Below are 19,594 nucleotides of genomic sequence, written 5' to 3'. Positions count from 1 at the left end.
TAAGGAGCCTAAGAACAACTGGGGGGGTGGAGCTTGCATGCCTTGTGCTGATCAAATCGGCTGCATTGCCTGGGAACTCGCATTTGCTCAGCGCTTCCCAGCGGAGAGGTGATGGTGGTTTTCCTTAAGGCTTGAGGTTTCGTTTGGCTGCTGGCTGGGCTTTCTGCCTTTGGCTTGGAGGGGCTCAGAAGTTAAACATACCTGTGCTTGGAAAATCCCTTATTTTGGCTGTTGGTCCCTTATTTTCAAATCTGTAAGTTGACAGCTATGCACAGCCCTCACCCACAACTGGGGCAAATTAAGGGCCTCACCTCTACCACTGATCTGCACCCGGTTCCAGCTGATGGAACTCATAGCACTAGCGAAACATCATAGCTTGCTTTGCTTCTAAGTAAACATGGTTCGGATTGCACTGCTCATTTGCATACCACACAATGAAAAAAATTAAGGCTATAAATATCAGAAGCTGCCGGAGTGGACAAATGTGAAATAATTACAGCTCCCAAAGTCACAAATTTGTAATTTTGCCAACTATTTCCTCAGTCAATTCATTTCGGAGGCATGTCCCCCAAATCGCTACAGCAGAAAACAGTTCCAGAGAACAAGCTGTCCTCCCCTTGCTCAAAAATTTGATTACTATACAATGCAAAAACTGCAATTAGAGAGGAGCAGACTCCAACCGGAAAGACAAAAGGAAAACCCAAACCTTATTAAAACATTTGACTCCTTGCTGTCAAAAATGCTAACCCCCCTGCTGAGGCAGCCCAATAATTAAGACACAATGTAGCTCCAGGGTTTTAATCAATTGTTAAGTATTCTAACAGGGGCTCACATAAAACCCAGGATGGAAAAAATAAAAATTCAATCTGCAGTGCTTTTCAGCTTTTTGTCATTATGAGCAAAGATGGAGATAGAGAGAAAGAGAGAGAGATTCCTTGTTAGAAAACAGTGCATTTAACCCAGCTCTGGAAGGATATCCAGAGAATTCAATAGCATTGCAGTGCTGACCCAGGTGAACTTGGGGCACAATCCACCGAGTGGTTCTGCTGCACAAGCCACAAGTGCTACTGCTACAAGTGCATCTTTAAGAATGATGCACACTGAAGACTTCTCTGGTCCAGAGGGCCTATCCAGACACAGGATTTTGGTTACATCTGTTCTAAAATTTGTTACAGCTGTTTCACGGCTTTAGATCGTTTTTGAAATTTTCAAATTGTGCTTTTGTTGCTATTTTCATTTGTGTTACAGAAGTGTTTGCTTCCCTGGGTTCCTCTTTGGAAGGAAAGGTAGGATGTAAATATTAATTAAAACATTTTTTTAAAAAAAAATGTCCAGTAGCATCTTAGAGACCAAGTAAGTTTGTTCTGTGTGTACGCTTTCGTGTGCATGCACACTTCTTCAGATACACGAAGAAGTGTATCTGAAAAAGTGTGCATGCACACGAAAGCTTATAACCAGAACAAACTTAGTTGGTCTCTAAGGTGCTACTGAACAATTATTTATTTTATTTATTTATTTTGACTGAATCAGACCAACACTGCTACCTACCTGAATCTTTCTTTCTTTTATTTATTTATTTATTTATTCATTCATTCATTCATTCATTCATTCATTCATACCCCGCCCATCTGGCTGGGTTTCTCCAGCCACTCTGGGCAGCTTCCAAGAAAATATTAAAATAGTCTGTTAAACATTAAAAGCTTCCCTAAACAGGGCTTCCTTCAGATGCCTTCTAAAAGTCTAAATCACTCAATTAGTGGGGTGTCAAGGGAGGAAGAGAACTTCTGGCGGGGGACACGTCATGCTCCTTCTGGGGTAGTTTGTCCACCTTTGGTCTCCACCCTGCGCTCAGCTCTCACCTGTGGCTCCTAGAAGCTGTCAGCATGCGACGTTTCCCTGGGAAATGGCTTTGACTGGTCAACTATGTCAGGTGAGGGGTCTTAATCAGCTGATGGGTCTCAAACCCTCAGTGCGTAGCGACTTTCCCTGCGTGCAAAGACAGGCTCCACTGAATTGAGCAAATGAGGCCAATGTTGGGCCCAATGGTCAAGAAGGTGTTTTCTGCATGGGCTGTAGAGGGAAGTGAGGGGCAGGTGGGGCTCATTCACCTGGGAAGGTAGTTCATCTAGGAGAGAAAAAACTGGTCCTAAACCTCAGCTGCCATGTGGGACAGAATAAGAAAAGCCTCAGGAGTCAAACCTACAGAAGGGGTCAGCAAACCTTTTCAGCAGGGAGCTGGCCCACTGTCCCTCAGACCTTGTGGGGGGTGGGACTATATTTTGAAAAAATAAATACAGTCATACCTCGGGTTGAAGTTGCTTCAGGTTGAGCGCTTTCGGGTTGCACTCAGCGGAGACCCGGAAGTACTGGAACGCATTACTTCCGGGTTTCGTTTCGCTGTTCGCACATGCGCAGACGGTCAAAATGACGTCATGTGCATGCGCAGAAGCAGCGAATCGCAACCTGCGCACGTGCAGATGCGTGGACGCAGGTTGCGTTCGCTTCAGGATGCGGACGGGGCTCCGGAACGGATCCCTTTCGTATCTAGGAGGTACCACTGTAAATGAATTCCTATGCCCCACAAATAACCCAGAGATGCATTTTAAGTAAAAGCACACATTCTACTCAGGGAAAAACAAGTTGATTCCCGGACCGTCCGCGGGCCGGATTTAGAAGGCAATTGGGCCCCCGGGCCTTAGTTTGCCTACCCATGCCCTACAGCAGGCTTCCTCAACCTTGGCCCTCCAGATGTTTTGAGACTACAGTTCCCAGCATCCCTGACCACTGGTCCTGCTAGCTAGGGATCGTGGGAGTTGTAGGCCAAAAACATCTGGAGGGCCGAGGTTAAGGAAGCCTGCCCAACACAAATCCAGAGTGGAGTCTCTACGGTGGTCGGCTGACGCCTAGTACGCCTCCTTCCGGCAAGTCCTACAGCCAAACTGGTGCCAAACATCTTGCTCTGCTTTTGTGATGGCCTGGGAATCTGATTCAGAGGCTGACCCTGAGGAATCTCAGCCTGCACAGGAGTCTCCGCCTCCAGGGCCGGCTGAGCCAGGGCAGGGCCTTGAACCTGAAGGGTCTGCACCTGTGCCGGAGCAGACACCAGATGTATCCACTCTGGCTCCGGAGGTGATTGAGGATCCATTGCCTGCAGGTGCACCTCTCCCAGCCCTGTCAGGGAAAGGTGAAGCTGCCCCTGGGTCCAGTAACCCTCCAGCCTCTCCTGAGCTGCAGAGGCTCAGGGCAGAGAGGCGGAGGGAACTAGGTTCTCTCAGGAGGAGTGCTCGCCTTAAGGCCAGGAGAGGTGAGTCACCTGTGGGCCGGGACCGCCCTAGGCCCCAGAGGAGATAAAGGGCAGTCAGCCCAGTCCCAGGTTGCAGGAGCAACATTGCTGGAAATCTGTTCCTGCCAGCACCCTGACCTGCTCTCCTGAGTTCCTGACCACGCCCGACGCCTCGCTTTGGACCTCGCTTCGCCCCTGACGGACAGCCTCAGTACCCTTGACCTAGGATCGGACTTAGACCACGCCGCACGGTAACTCCCCCCGGGACCAGCACAAAGGCAGCCGGCTGACGCCTTGTACACCTCCTTCCAGCAACTCCTGCAGCCAAACTAGTGCCAAACATCTAGCTCTTCTTTTCTTTGGACCACATGAGGGAGGTGATGCCCAGGCCTGCGGTTTGACTTCACCCCCGGAAGCACACTCCATTTGTCTCACGAGGCAGACAGATGCCAACAAAAATATGGCGGGAACAGGGCTGCAGGGCTGAAATCCTAATTATGCATAACTGAAAGTCCTTCCTGTTGCAACAGAACAGAACTTACTTACAGATCAGCATGGCAGGGGCTGGGTCGTAAAACAATATTAATTCATGCAGCTCTCCCAGCTACACTTCAGATAATGCTCCATTAGGCAGCTTCGAGAATGGTGAGAACGTTCAATAATTCAAGTCCTGGCCTAATTTGCCCACAGCTCTGATAAAAGCTGCGCATATCCGGTGCCTTTTGGGGTTTTGCCATATGTGCATTCATCTTTCCTTAGGGACCTGCTCTAGCCAGTCTGAAGCGAAAAAATTAAAATAAATAAAAAGGCCAGAGAGGTTTTCAAAGCGCCACAGAGCAAAGGATGAGAAAGCAGAAACATTCCACAGGTACAAAGACACTTGGCATTCTCTTTCCTAACCCAAGATGGATTATACTTCCTGTGCCCCCCTAATTTCTAGCCACATCAACATTTTTGATGCCAAGTTCTTTTTATCTGTGAGGCAACAAAAATGACATCAGAACAGCCTGATCTTGTACAGCATCCTCTTGCGTGTCGAGGTCCCCAAGCCACCCCTCAAATAACTCACAACACACACATAAATTTTGTTTAAGGTTTTTGGCATAATTTTGGCCACAACTTTATTGAAATACATAAATGCGAGTGGTTGTTTAGGCATTGGTTAAGACTATCTGTCCCCCCGCCTGGGGACCGAACTGACTTCCGGGCACCACCGAAAGCCGGTAAGGGAAAACAATATTGGGGAGAAATGGGGCTGAGGCACAGACCCTCACTTCTCCCCGCATGCTCCCCAGGGCTTGCCGGCCCCCATTCTAGGGATTCGGATGAAAAGATGGCAAGCCCCTGGATTCCTTTAACGGAATTTCCTTTCCGCAGCAACCTTGGAGGGGAAGGCCCAGCCAATCCTAACCCCTCCTCCAACCAATTGATAACCAATGCCTAACCGCAACCTTACAAGTTGTGACGATTTGCTACACAGTAAGCAAAAACCAAATGGCACCAGCCAATCAGCCAGATGGACAAAATTCCTACCAGGCCCCTGCCCCAATGGCAGACGACCCCATGACAGGCATAGCAAGGTCAACACAAAACCCATAAAATTAGGGCGGGTGGGCGGGTGATCTGTTGCACACAGCGAAAGAGAAAGCTCCAAGCTGCGTTCACAAGATTTAAAACATCTGAACCCTCCCACCAAATTGCAACATAGGATTTACCCCAGTGAAATATACTCGGAGTCGAGAGTGGATTTCGTGCTCTTTATTCAGCTCATAGTGGTGAGGAGGAATGAAAGTCCCCTCAAAGTATCTGCTTTATATACATTATTTACACAGTGGGCTGCACGTGATTGGCTAATTCTGGAATTCTCCTGTAGGCCAATCAGGTTGTGGATTCACTTCCACCTGGAGCTGGATTGGGTGGCTCCTGCAGACCAATCATACTGCTGCATTGTTCTAGGACCAATCAGACTGCTGCATTCTGAATCCTATTGTCCTAGGACCAATCAGACTGCTGCATTTTGGATCCTATTGTTCTAGGACCAATCAGACTGCTGCATTCTGAATCCTATTGTCCTAGGACCAATCAGACTGCTGCATTTTGGATCCTATTGTTCTAGGACCAATCAGACTGCTGCATTCTGAATCCTATTGTCCTAGGACCAATCAGACTGCTGCATTTTGGATCCTATTGTTCTAGGACCAATCAGACTGCTGCATTCTGAATCCTATTGTCCTAGGACCAATCAGACTGCTGCCTTTTGGATCCTATTCAACTCAGTACATAACACCCAGCAACCCAGCCATCCAATCGTTGCCACATGCTTCCTTAGTAATCCTGCCTGGCAACAGAGGGGTGGCCTGGTGGACCCCACGGCAACACGCGCGCTCCATGAGGGAGAACACGCTTTCTCACAGTGGCAGCCACACTGAAAATCCCGCAACCAGGAACCAGTCACAAGAGCCCTTTGCCCTCCTGCAGTTTCCAGCAACTGGTATTCAGAAGCATTTTCTGCCTCCAATAGTGTTACGGAAAAGGAGCAATGCGGCAGCGAGCTGCAGCTGGCTGGAAAGCAAAACAGGATGGGAATGTTGGGACTGTACCGTGGGAACAGAGGGACAGTCTATTCACAGTGCTGAGCACCGGATTTAGCTCAGAGTGTAATTTGACCTGTACAGGAAGTACAGGAGGTGGAGTTTGTCTCTCTGCTGTTGGAGTTTGAAGAGAGCAGACGCGTTTCTCTGTAATGCTGCAAAGACAGAAATAAAGGCATGTAAATACATTTCTGTCTATCTCTTTCACCTCCCTGAGGGGAGCAGGGAGCAAGGAAGAGTGGTGTGTCCTTCTCACGCTGAGGAGGATAGCCGATCGCGACCTAGCCTGTATCCTGCCGGGAAACGCAGACAGGGAGGTCAACAAGGAGATCAAGCCGGGTGCCTGGAGAGTGGCCAGTTTCTCCTGATAAGGCTTGAATTTCCAACAAATAGTGGGGGTAGATAGAATGTAGCCCTCATTTGTTCAAAATGACCGGTTAGCCAAGAACTAAACCTTGGCTTCATGTCCCGGTTTGTTCGGCAGAAACAAACCATGAACGCTGGTTCACCCGGGATGAAAAGCCAGGGTTTGTTGCCACCAGCTTGAGGAACGGAGAAGTGAAACAGGGACCGTTTGACAGCATGCTACCCACACACAGTAAACCATGTGTCGGATGGCTGTTGCAGTTGCTCGAGAGTAACCACGCAGGACTCCAACCTGTCTTCGACAAGCTTTATTTTGGTGCAAACTATTTACAGTGCAGGGGACACGGGTGGTGCTGTGGGAGCCTAGGACTTGCCGATCAGAACGTCAGTGGTTCAAATCCCTGCAACAGCATGAGCTGCCATTGCTTGGTCCCTGCTCCTGCCAACCTAGCAGTTCAAAAGCACGTCAAAGTGCAAGTAGATAAATAGGTACCACTCTGGTGGGAAGGTAAACAGCGTTTCCATGCGCTGCTCTGGTTCACCAGAAGCGGTTTAGTCAGGCTGGCCACATGACCCGGAAGCTGTACGCCGGCTCCCTCGGCCAATAAAGCGAGATGAGAGCCGCAACCCAGAGTCGGCCACGACTGGACCAAATGGTCAGGGCTCCCTTTACCTTTACTATTTACAGTGCAGAGCGTCATAAGTTCATGTCTGGCTCAATCGCTAGCAATCCGGGAGTGGTCTTTTTTTGTATCTCCCCCAGCATAAAAGTTTCATTACCCCCAACTGTCTCCGCCCCTCTCTGCGCCTCAGACTACTGCGCAGGATGGGCGCTGGCAAGGCCGTGCTTCCCTCCCCTCCGGCTTGCTCAGGAGCGGTGTTAAGGCTCTCCCTAGCATCCTCTGGTCCTTGCACCTCTTCCCCACTGGAGGTGGGGCTTTCCTCCTCCCCGGAATGCTTCACAAGATTTTCGGAGGCTCCCTATAACACAACTGCCCTTCTATTTCTCGCCTCTGAGCCGATGGCAGTTCCCTGACACCGTGGTTGACATTTGCCCACCCAGCAGTGGCGTAGCGTGGGGGGTGCAAGGGGGGCAGGCCGCACCGGGCGCAACATCTGGGGGGGGCGCGCTCGCTGCCTCCGGAGTCGCCGAAGAGCCTCGGGCGCAGGCTGTAGCAGAGCCACATGTCTCGCGGCGCCCGGCTGAAGGCGCCCGGCAGGCAGCGGCTCTCAGCGCTCGCCGCGGAGGACGCACCAGGCAGCCCCTCCTCACAGCCCCGCCTCCGCCGGTGCTGCTGCAGCTGCTGGGCCGTTGCATTTTCCTCGCCTCTCTGCCCCCCTCCTCCTCCGGGCAAGCGGCGTCGTTTGGGCAGCAGCGCCAGCGGCAACTCGCAGGTTAGGGCTTAGGGGGGGCGCAAATTACTTGCGTTGCCTTGCCCCGGGTTAGGGGGCGCAAATTACTTGCGTTGCCCCGGGTGCTGACAACTCACGCTACGCCGCTGCCACCCAGTGCCTTCCAGATGTTTTGGACGACATAGGAGTTATAGTGTAAAATGTATGGAGGGCACTCCGTGGGCAAAATCTGGCTTACGATGACATGCAAACATAGCCAATGACAGCAGGACACCACTGTAGCATTCTAAAGAAATAATGTGCCACCTTTATTATAAAGCCAGCACTATTTGTTCAATCCTTAAAAAAACAAAAAACCTGCTTATATGAAATTCCCAGCATTTGCAGGGTCCATGCAACCTTTTCCCAAAACTCACAATTTACTCATTTTGCCTCCTCCCAACTGCATGCACACCTCTGAACGAGTTTCTAAAGCAGCGTTTCTCGAATCTGGGTCCCTGGCTGATGTTGGACTACAACACCCATCATCCCCGTCCACTGGTCCTGCCAGCTAGGAATGATGGGAGTTGTAGTCCAACAGCGTCTGGGGACCTGAGTTTGAGAAACACAGCTCTAAAGGATCACATTTGAATGTAGCGGACGGATGTTGCGGGTCAAACGTAAGAGCCACACACACACACCCGCCCCAAGATCTGCATGCCAGACTCTCTTCCAGTCCTGTTTGCATATTGGGCAATATTTCTCCTAGGCCCGTCTCTGAGACGTCGCAAATTCAGATCATGCCACCTGAAATATTGTACTCAAAAAACCTGTGGCAGCTACAGTGTGTCACAGCATGCAGGGGGCTGCCGAAGATGAAAACAAGACATAATTGCACAGCCTGCCATCTTCATAAGCAAAATGTTTCTCATTCATGCAACATTTGGATGGCACACCAGAAGGACCTAAATTGGCAACAGAAGTTGTCTCTTGCATATTTGCATATATATTCATCCAAGGCCCTGAAAGCAGAACAATTCCTGTAACTAAGCAACCACAGGCTGAGCCAAAACAGAGGAACAAAGCCATTTCAATATTTTAAATTCAGGAGAAGTAAATATCCCTCACTATTTCACTGGATAGCCTCACGAAACAACTCTCTGAGGTTCCACCTTGTGGGGGGATTTTACCCAAAGAGTAGCTTCCCCACATCCCATCACAGCTCAGCCTTACGATCAGCGCTCTTTAATCTTGGGTCTCCGGAGATTTGTCAGACTACAACACCCATCATCCCCGACGACTAGCTAAGCTGACTCAGGAAGATGGGAGTTGTAGTCTGACAACACCCAAGCCCCCAAACCCATTTGTAGCACGTGAAACCCAGTGCAAACCAACAACCAGTAATGCTGGATTTTAAGCACATATCAAGAGATTTCCATTCAAATCTCTGCTGAAAGATACAATTAAGTAGGTGGCTTTTAGGCAAGTCACTTCCCACCCACGTCCCTCCACCTCAATTCATCATTTCTAAGATGGAGCAATAGTGTTATAGGATCTCTATAGTCACAGCAGGGGCTATAACCCTCCATCGATTTGACTTCATCCCCGAAGACACATTCTTCCATTGTCTCCCGAGATGGACAGATGCCAATCAGGGTGGGTGGGCAGTGAGTCTGGATATTACAAGCGGAATCTCCCCAAAGCTCATGCTTTTATCTGCAAAATGGGATTATACAGAAAACCCTGCTAAAGAGCTCAAAGCAGACTCTTTGTTAAGTTACGCCTCTGGCTAAATTTACACCAGAAGAATACGGCGTTGACTGGTTGCCCCAGAAAACAATTAGCCAAAGATCTTTCCGGATGTTGGCTAAAGGGGACAGGCCTCTCCATCCCCACCTCCCAGCTGGATTAGGAGTATAAATTGTTGTTGTTGTTTAGTTGTTTAGTCGTGTCCGACTCTTCGTGACCCCATGGACCAGAGCACGCCAGGCACTCCTGTCTTCCACTGCCTCCCACAGTTTGGTCAAACTCATGCTGGTAGCTTCGAGAACACTGTCCAACCATCTCATCCTCTGTCGTCCCCTTCTCCTTGTGCCCTCCATCTTTCCCAACATCAGCGTCTTTTCCAGGGAGTCTTCTCTTCTCATGAGGTGGCCAAAGTCTTGGAGTCTCAGCTTCAGGATCCGTCCTTCCAGTGAGCACTCAGGGCTGATTTCCTTCAGAATGGAGAGGTTTGATCTTCTTGCAATCCATAGGACTCTCAAGAGTCTCCTCCAGCACCAGAATTCAAAAGCATCAATTCTTCGGCGATCAGCCTTCTTTATAGTCCAGCTCTCACTTCCATACATCACTACTGGGAAAACCATAGCTTTAACTAGACGTGGTAATATAGTAATGTATATAAGCAGCAGAATGTATCATTTGATGTAATAAACCAGAAATGGTAGTTGAGGGAAGTCAGTGGGGGGGAGTGGATTGGGAAATGTATGTTTAGCAATGATATTGGATATTTGTTTTGAGAAAAGAAAATCAATAAAAAAAATTAAAAAAAAGGTGCCAAACATGAAATTATATATATTAGAGAATTGCAGAGTTGAAAGGCATTCCGATGGCCATCCAGCCTCCCCAAGGAGTCTGTTTCACTGTTGAACTGCTTTTATCACCAGAAGGTTATTCCTGACGTTCAGTCAGAATCTACTTTTTAGTAACTTAAACGGTTCAGGGCCGCAATACCTCAAGGACCACCTCTTTCTATATGAACCTACCCTGATATCATCTTGTGAGGCCCTTCTTCGTGTGCCTCCTCCATGAGAGATCTAGAGGGTGGCAACACGAGAACAGGGCCTTCTCTGCAGTGGCTCCCCATTTGAGAAATGGTCTCCCCAGGGAGGTTCGCCTGACACCTTCATTATACACCTTTCGGCACTAGACAAAGACATTCCTCTTTAACCAAGCCTTTGGCTAATTGACATCCAATGCCCTTTTAAAATGTGTTAGGAGGTGTTACTTGGTTGTTTTTGTTTTGACTTTGATAATGTATTTTGTGATTTTATATTGTAATTTTATCCCGTGAACCATCCTGAGACCTGCGGGTATAGGGTGGTATAAAAATGGAATTAATTAGTTAATAATAATAATATTTATTTATTTATACCCCGCCCATCTGGCTGGGTTTCCCCAGCCACTCTGGGCAGCTCCCAACAGAACATTAAAAACATGATAAAACATTAAAAACTTCTCTAAACAAGGCTGCCTTCAGCATTTATACGTTTCTCTCTCTCTCTCTCTGTGTGTGTGTGTGTGTGTGTGTGTGTGTGTGTGTGTGTGTGTGTGTTACACACTTATGCAAACACGCACATTTAGCAAGCCAGTTCAGATTATCATTCCAGGCTTTACAAGCCCAACTTACATTAACCAACATCAAAGCCAGAAATTCCTATGAATTTGCTGAACTAAATTTTAAGAAAAGGGATACAAAAAAGGGAGGCGTGAGGAAGTCAGGAAAATAAGTTAACTAAAGAGAAATTTAAAAAGAGGGAGTTTTGTTTTCTTTTTTATGTGCTTCCCCCCCTTTTTTCCTGTCTTTTTTGTGTTTAATGTTTGTATTTTTGTATTTTGTAACTTTGTATTTTTCTGTTTTTGTATTCTTTTGAATCTCCTTATTGATAAAACCTAATAAAATATTATAAAAAAAAAACAAAGCCAGAATTTCCAGTGTGCATGGCTTTCATCCGGGGGGCCCAATCACCTTCTATCACCGCCCATGGAAGGTCTGGGAATCAGAGCATTTTTACATGAGTAGAATGTGTCCTTTTATTTAAAATGCATCTCTGGGTTATTTGTGGGGCATAGGAATTTGTTCATTATTTTTTTTCCAAAATATAGTCTGGCCCACCACAAGGTCTAAGGGACAGTGGACCGGCCCCCTTCTGTTCCATCTCCACTGCCGGATGTCATTTGCCCCCTAGTGGCAGTTGCTGGGAATCACAGGGGGGCAGAATGTTCTTGCTCTCAGGTCCAGCTTGTGTGCTCCCCATGGAGACATCCGGTCAGCCACTGTGAGAACAGGATGCCGGACCAGACGCCCCTTGCCTGATCCAGCACAGGATCTTCCTATGTTCTTATGACTTTACACAAGCCTGTGGTTTCGCGCTGAACCCAGCATTTGTCAGGAGGGGAGGGATGCTTGTGGATCCTGGAATGGTTTTCCAGACTAGGCCATAACATTCTGGAAACGCTATGTGTTAGAAATTGTATTCAGAGGCAGGCAGACATTTCCGTTTTTTGATGAACGTGTCCTCGCATCTAAGTCAGTTTAGAAACAGGACAGACTGCTATTACAGAAAGCACACAGCATAATTTAAATTGCAACCCATGGGATGGCCTTGACATCAGGAATGAAAACAATATTAGAACATAAAAAGCTGATCCAAAAATGATTAGCTGCAGCAAAATTATTAGCTGCAGCTAGCTGTAGCACCAAAAACAATAAGGTCAGGACCCTCTAAAGGTAAAGGGACCCCTGACTGTCAAGTCCAGTCATGGACGACTCTGAGGTTGCGGCGCTCATCTCGCTCTATAGGCCAAGGGAGCCGGCATACAGCTTCCGGGTCATGTGGCCAGTATGATTAAGCCGCTTCTGGTGAACCAGAGCAGCGCACGGAAACGCCGTTTACCTTCCTGCCAGAGTGGTACCTATTTATCTACTTGCACTTTGACGTGCTTTCAAACTGCTAGGTTGGCAGGAGCAGCGACCGAGCAACCGGCGCTCACCCCAACGCGGGGATTCGAACCGCCGACCTTCTGATCGGCAAGCCCTAGGCTCAGTGGTTTAGACCACAGTGCCACCTGTGTCCCTCAGGACCCCCTACTGCACATAAATACACTCAGCATGGGATGCAATGATTATGAATTAAAAAATTCCAAAATATTCAGACAGAGGCAGATTAGGAGTAAGACGAGACCACAGCCTGTTTAGCTTAACTCTGGCTTGTTTGCTTATACAAACCCAGCCGAGCTCCCTAAACGATGGTCAGTTTGCAGCCGGCAGACCATAATCTGAAACCACAAGTGAATCTTGGCTTGCAATAGCTGCCGTATAATTACATCTGAACACCGATTTCTGGCTTAATTCAAGTGTGCTGTGCTACGCTGCCCCCTTGGCCTGCCTGGCTACCAAGATGCAAGGACTCAAAAAACAGTGAAATGGCTCGTGCTGCCAAGAGAATTTTGCCAGGGCTTTTGCAGAACTCTCTGCCCCACCCACTTCCACAACCCCCACCCCACCCTCCAGTGGCAACAGGAGCCTTTCCCCGTATCTAAAGGATAGTAAAAACCCTTCACAAGCTGGAGCAAGGATTCAGATGTGTGCATTGACTCGGCCAAAGGAGGGCAATTCTCCTGCACATAAGCCGCAGCTCAGTGGTTGTCTTGGGCTGGCTGGATGCAGAGGGGGTGGGGGAAGGCACCAGCTGGGGAACCCCCAGGGGAAGAAGGCTCAGAACCCGGGGGTTGGTGGTGGGGTGATGGTGAGTGGTCAGAGGGAGAAGAGGGGGAAGACTGGGAGGAGGAGGCGTCGGAAGCTGAAGAGGCAACAGGGCTTAGTGAGCAGGAAGAGGCTGAGGCAGAGAGCAGTGCAGAATCGGAGGCAGAAGCTGAAGCAGGAGAGGAGGGAGGCCAAGAGGCAGAGATGAGTCAGGCTGCTGAAGAGGCCAGGTTGCCTCCCGCTCCTGCTACAGCAAGCTCCCTTCCTCCCTGGTCTTCCAGGAACAGGAGAGACATGATGAAGGAGCAAAGGCAAGCACACCGGTGCAGTCTCAGATTGCTTGGGAAGGACTCCCAAGAGGAGGAGCCTTAGGCAGCTGCCCATAGCGGTCAACATTTCCCTTTTTTAAAGGGAAATTCCCTTATTCCGAATAGGATTCCTCGCAAGAAAAGGGAAAAGGTGACAGCTATGCAGCTGCCTCACAGGGGCAAGACCTACCAAAGCATCACTGTTGTGCTCATTAGGCCTGGCACTCCTGAGCTGATCTTGTTTCTTCTAATAAAGAGTTAACTTCACTAACTCCATGTGATTTATGGCTGGCTCGCTCCTGACAGTGGTGGAGCATTTGCCTTGCATGCTGAGGGTCCCAGGTTCAATTCTCTTTTTTTTTTCATAAATTTTTTATTGGTTTTACAGAATTTTTATAAGACAAACAAACACTTAAAAAACAAACATACACGCATAATTCCATAACATATTTTCATAAACCTCTTTTCTTGGACTTCCCCATACCTCCCCTTTCTGCATCCCAATATCGAAACTTTTATGGCAACTTCCAATTATTACTTTCCAACCTCTATCCTCTTAATCCTCTCTGTGGTCTGATCTTATGTCCCTGTATCCCTTTGTTTCTAAAACCACAACACTTTAACATTCATTAAGTTTATAGTAGTCTTTAAGGTAACTTTTAAATTTTTTCCATTCTTCTTCCACCGTCTCTTTTCGTTGATCACGGATTCTGCCTGTCATCTCGGCCAGTGTCATATAGTCCATCACTTTCATCTGCCATTCTTCCAGAGTAGGTAGATCTTGTGTCTTCCAATACTTTGCGATGAGTATTCTTGCTGCTGTTGTAGCATACATAAAAAAAGTTCTATCCTTCTTTGGCACCAATTGGCCGACCATGCCCAAGAGAAAGGCCTCTGGATTTTTAGGAAAAGTACACTTAAGTACCTTTTTCATTTCATTGTAGATCATTTCCCAGAAAGCCTTAATCTTCGGGCACGTCCACCAAAGGTGATAGAAGGTACCTTCAGTCTCTTTACATTTCCAACACTTGTTATCGGGCAAATGATAAATTTTTGCCAGCTTGACTGGGGTCATGTACCACCTGTACACCATTTTCAAAATGTTTTCCTTTAAGGCATTACATGCCGTAAATTTGATACCGGTGTTCCATAACCATTCCCAGTCATCTGACATGATGTTGTGACCGACATCCTGTGCCCACTTAATCATAGCTGATTTGACTGTTTCGTCCTGTGTGTTCCATTTCAGCAACAAGTTGTACATTCTAGATAAGTTCTTAGTACTGGGTTCTAACAATTCAGTTTCTAATTTTGATTTTTCCACCTGGAAACCAATTTTCCTGTCCTGTTTAAAAAACTCCATTATTTGGTGATATTGAAACCAATTTTGTACTTTATGTTTCAATTTCTCATGACTTTGTAATTTAAAGTTATCTCCATCCTGTTCCAAAATTTCCCAATACTTCGGCCATCCGACCTCCATATTGAGTTTCTTCACTGCCTTGGCCTCCACTGGTGACACCCATCTAGGGGTTTTACTTTCCAGCAGATCTTTATATCTTATCCAAACATTGAACAATGCTTTTCTAACAATGTGATTTTTGAAGGTACTATTGACTTTGTCATACCATAAATATGCATGCCAACCAAAAGCATTGTTGAAACCTTCCAGATCCAAAATGTCCGTGTTCTCGAGGAGCATCCATTCTTTCAGCCAGCAAAAAGCTGCTGCCTCATAATACAATTTTAAGTCCGGCAGGGCAAACCCCCCTCTTTCTTTAGCGTCTGTCAATATTTTAAATTTAATTCTGGGCTTTTTGCCCTGCCAGACAAATTTCGATATATCTTTCTGCCACCTCTTGAAACATTCCATCTTATCGAGAATCTGCAAGGTCTGAAACAAAAATAGCATTCTAGGCAATACATTCATTTTAATCACTGCGATTCGGCCTAGCATTGACAATTTCAAATTTGACCATATTTCTAAATCTTTTTTAATTTCTAACCAACATTTCTCATAGTTATCCTTATACAGATTCACATTTTTTGATGTCAAGTAAACCCCTAGGTATTTCACCTTCTTAACCACTGTCAACCCTGTCTCCTCATGAAATTTCTCCTTTTCCATATCTGTTAAATTTTTCGCTAAAACTTTAGTTTTTTGCTTATTCAGTTTAAATCCAGCTACCTGTCCAAACTGTAGTATTGTTTCTAAAACCTTTTTCGTACTAGTGTTTGGCTCTTGCAAAGTCAATACTAGGTCATCTGCAAATGCTCTTAACTTATAATGTTTAGCTCCGACCTGCACACCTTTAATCTGTTGGTCATCCCTTATCATATTCAGCAATACCTCCAGAACTGAGATAAAAAGTAGTGGGGAAATTGGGCACCCCTGTCGAGTTCCTTTTTCTATCTTAAGTTCCTCAGTCACTACATTGTTCACAATCAGTTTAGCTCTTTGTTCAGAATATATTGCAGCCATACCATTCTCAAAACCTTGACCTACCCCCATCCCATGAAGATTCTTTATCATAAAACTCCAAGAGATATTGTCAAAGGCTTTCTCTGCATCCACAAAAATCAATACTGCTTTGGTGTTTATATTCACCTCTAGCTTTTCCAAAATGTCTATTACATTCCTTACATTGTCTGCCAGGTGTCTTTTGGGGAGAAAGCCTGCTTGGTCCTTATGTATCTTCTCCATCAAAACTCAGGCCTGGTTAGTACTTGGATGGGAGGCCCAGGTTCAATTCTCGCCCATCTCTGGGTGCGGCTGGGGAACACCCTGCCTGAAACCCTAGAGAACATCTCCCTGGAGGTATACAAGTTAAAAGTGAAATGAAATGAAATGAATGCGGTCATGTTGACTAGGATCTGACTGCCGCCACTTCTGCTTTCATAGAAACAAAAAATGGAATAAGAGTCGGTGGCAAATTTTCATATCTAACGAAGCAAATCAGATCAGGGTCTGTTCAGTGCCTGCATGAGAAGCCTATGTGTGGTGGAATAATTATTAATTATTATTTATTTATTTATTTATTTATTTATACCCCGCCCATCTGGCTGGGTTTCCCCAGCCACTCTGGGCGGCTTCCAACTGAATATTAAAAACAATACAGCATCAGACATTAAAAACGTCCCTAAACAGTTGTCTTTTAAAAGTAAAATAGTTGTTTATTGCCATGACATCTGCTGGGAGGGCGTTTCACAGGGCAGGCGCCACTTCCGAGAAGGCCCTCTGCCTGGTTCCCTGTAAATGGTCTATAAATGTCTTATAAATGCCATAAACAAAAACACAAAGTCAACTTGTCTTGGGTGACCCAACTTCGTTAGATAAATAGAAGCACAAAACTGTAGATTTGGGAGGGATTCCAAGGATCATCTAGTTCAACCAGCTACAATGTAGGAAATAATAGACTCACAGATTTGTAGAGTTGGAAGAGACCATGAGGGTCATCTAGTCTAACGCTGTGCAATGAAATAATCTTTTGCCCAACATGGGGCTTGAACCCACAACCATGAGATTAAGAGTCAGGTGCTCTACCGACTGAGCTATCTATGGTGATCACAGCTAGACAGATGATCACCCAACCTCTGTTTCAAAAAAAACCTCCAGTGAAGGCGAGTCCACCTTCTGATGCAGCTTCCACTGTCAAACAGCACCTCCTCTCAGAAAGTTCTTCCTAATGTTTAGTTGCAATCTTATTTCTTGCAACTTGAAGCTATTGGTTCAGGTCCTACCCCCTGGAGCAGAAGAAAACAAACTTGCTCCATCTTCCATGTGACGGCCCTTCAGATATTTGAAGATGGCTAACCTATCTCCTCTCAGTCTCCTCTTTTCCAGGCTAAACATACCCAGCTCCTTCAACCGTTCCTCATCAGGCTTGGTTTCCAGACCCTTGATCATCTTGGTCGCCCTCTTCTGCACACCTTCCAGCTTATCAACATCCTTCTTAAACTGTGGAGCCCAGAACTGGACACAGTATTCCAGGTGTGGTTTGACCAAGGCAGAATAGGGCGGTACTATTACATCCCTATACAAACATGAAATTGACTGACACAAACAAAGTAGTTACAGGGTAACAAATGCAATTCTTCCACCACCACAAAAAAGGACACACATCCAAAGGGACTTCTATTCCATCTTAGTGGCTGCAGCCACACACAGCCAGCTGTGCAGCTATTTTGGATGAAAAGAAGTTGGGGTTTTAAGCAAAGCTGTTGCACTGTTCAGGGTCCAAGCTGCCCAACCAGCCATGATACTGTATCCCAATTCCAGGAGATTCCATTCGCCACCTCCAGTTTTCCTTTTTCTCCCCCCAACAAACCAACCAACATACTCTGTCCCCACTGGGGTTTTGTAGAGGGCTTCTCTATTATGTTCTCTTTCTGCCCCCCTTAAAGATGTGCTGCAGCTATCCAAATCTCAGAGGTCCCCTGATCAGTAACTGTTGACCTCTTAGCTACGCAAGGCTCCAATACATAAAGTACTTTGTGTGTGTCTTTAAAGTATATGAATACCCAATACAAGATGCACAAAACCCTGGGGGGGGGGCACTGCCTCGCCCCAGATCCTTGCAGTCACACCCCCAGCCCATGGCCCCATAAACCTCGGCATGGCCAGAGCCCCTCACAGCAACATAGGGGATAAGGATTTGGAATGTGCGGGGGGGGGGGACGTTGCCTAAAGCCTCTGGATTCAGCTGCAGCCCCCAACCCGGGCCGAGAGCTCCTAGAGGAAGGCTCCCGATGCAGCAACGGCAGCAGCTCCGCTCGGCTCACTGCAGAGAGGCGCAGGCAACGGGGAAGAGGGCAGGAGGCGAGAGCGATGGCTCAGGTGGGCCTCGCAGCGAAGCCAGCAGGAGAGGATGGAGGAGGAGGAGGAAGGTTCCGCGGAAGCGCGCGAGGCTCGTGCATCTCGCAAGGAAACTGGAGGAGGGGGAGATCACAGAGAGACCCGCACGTCTAGCAAGGGAGCAGGGATCCCGCGTCCAAGCCTGCAAAAACAAGAGCCGCCGCCGCCCCCCCCCCCGTTTTGCAGGGACCCCCCAGGAGCGCACTTACTGTCGGTCGCCATCCTCGCAGCTGCCAGCAAGAGATGCTCGCTTTGGCAAGCGGGCGGCGGCCCCTCCTGGGCCTCGCGGTCTTCCACCTTGCAGCGGCTGCCTGGCTGTCCGTCGGGCCGGAGGGCGGAGAGGCAGCCGCTTCCTTCGGCCGGTACCTGCATGCAGCGCGCGTCCCAGGCGAGGAAGGAAGGGCGCACGGGCGCCTTTACGCACGCGCCGCGCCGCGCAGCCCCGGGGTGGGGGCGCCTCCGGCACGGGCGCCTCGCTGCGGACGGCCAGAGGCTTCGGGGGAACGAGGGCTGCTGCCTCAGACCCATGAGTCTCCCTACGCGAGAGCGCCTCTGAGGGTGTGCAGAGTGCGCCGCCGCTAAGGCACAAAGACGCACGCCTTGGGCAGGGATGGCCGCCAACTTGGACGGCTTGGGGCTACTACTAGTCATTATGGCTATGGTGCTGTGTCTCTGCAGCTGGAGGCAGTGATGATTTTGGGTACCAGTTGTTGGAAACCAGGCGTGTGGCTCTTGGGCTCATGGTCTGTATCCCTGGTTTCTTGTTGCACCGGTTGGCCACTGTGACCCAGAAGGTTATTCTCACGTTCTTATTTCTGAAATCAGGCAGGGACATGGAGCCGGTCTAAATAGTTTGAATAGGATTTTGAATTAAACGTGCAATTAATTCATAGAACTGCAGAGATGGAAGGGACCGCTAGGATAATCTAGTGCGCTGTTTCCCAAACTTGAGTCTCCAGCTGTTTTCGGACTACAACTCCCACCAGCCCTAGCTAGTAGGACCAGTAGCCGGGGATGATGGGAACTGTAGTCCAAAAACGGCTGGAGACCCAGGTTTAGGAACCACTGAATTCTAGTCCAACGCCCTACAATGCAGAAATATTCTGCCCAACATGGGGCCCTGGGTGTAGCCAAGGGGACAGCTGCCCCCCATCAAGTAAATCGATAAAAATACTTAACAGAGGTTGTGCCCCCCCTTCCCGAAATGAAGCCACAGGATTGGGAGGGGCAGAACAGTTATCTGTGATGCAATTGGTCAGTTTTTATTTGCTTCATTTAGTGAGGGGAGCAGCTGCACCCCCCTGGCTACTTCCATGCATGGAGCTTGCTTGAACCCTTGAGATTGAGAGTCTCATGCTCTACGGACGGAACTAT

The 19,594-nt window shown here is 47.9% G+C and overlaps 1 protein-coding gene across 2 annotated transcripts in view; it reads right to left on the bottom strand.

Annotated features, from left to right (window-relative positions):
* SYT16 (synaptotagmin 16) overlaps nucleotides 1–18,651 on the bottom strand; it is a 111,823-nt gene extending 93,172 nt beyond the window's left edge. The window contains exon 1 of one of the 2 annotated variants that reach the window (XM_081192637.1): nucleotides 18,430–18,651. In XM_081192637.1, the coding sequence (XP_081048763.1) occupies nucleotides 18,430–18,592 (163 nt within the window). In that variant the 5' untranslated portion in view covers nucleotides 18,593–18,651. The remainder of the gene's footprint in view (nucleotides 1–18,429) is intronic. The other variant, XM_081192638.1, reaches the window with a different exon arrangement.
* Nucleotides 18,652–19,594: the final 943 nt, after the last annotated feature.

Source organism: Podarcis bocagei (genome assembly GCF_964188305.1).
Source record: "Podarcis bocagei genome assembly, chromosome: 1".
Lineage (NCBI taxonomy): Eukaryota > Metazoa > Chordata > Lepidosauria > Squamata > Lacertidae > Podarcis > Podarcis bocagei.
Note: the sequence above shows the minus strand (reverse complement) of the source record. Positions and strands in the feature narration are given on the sequence as shown.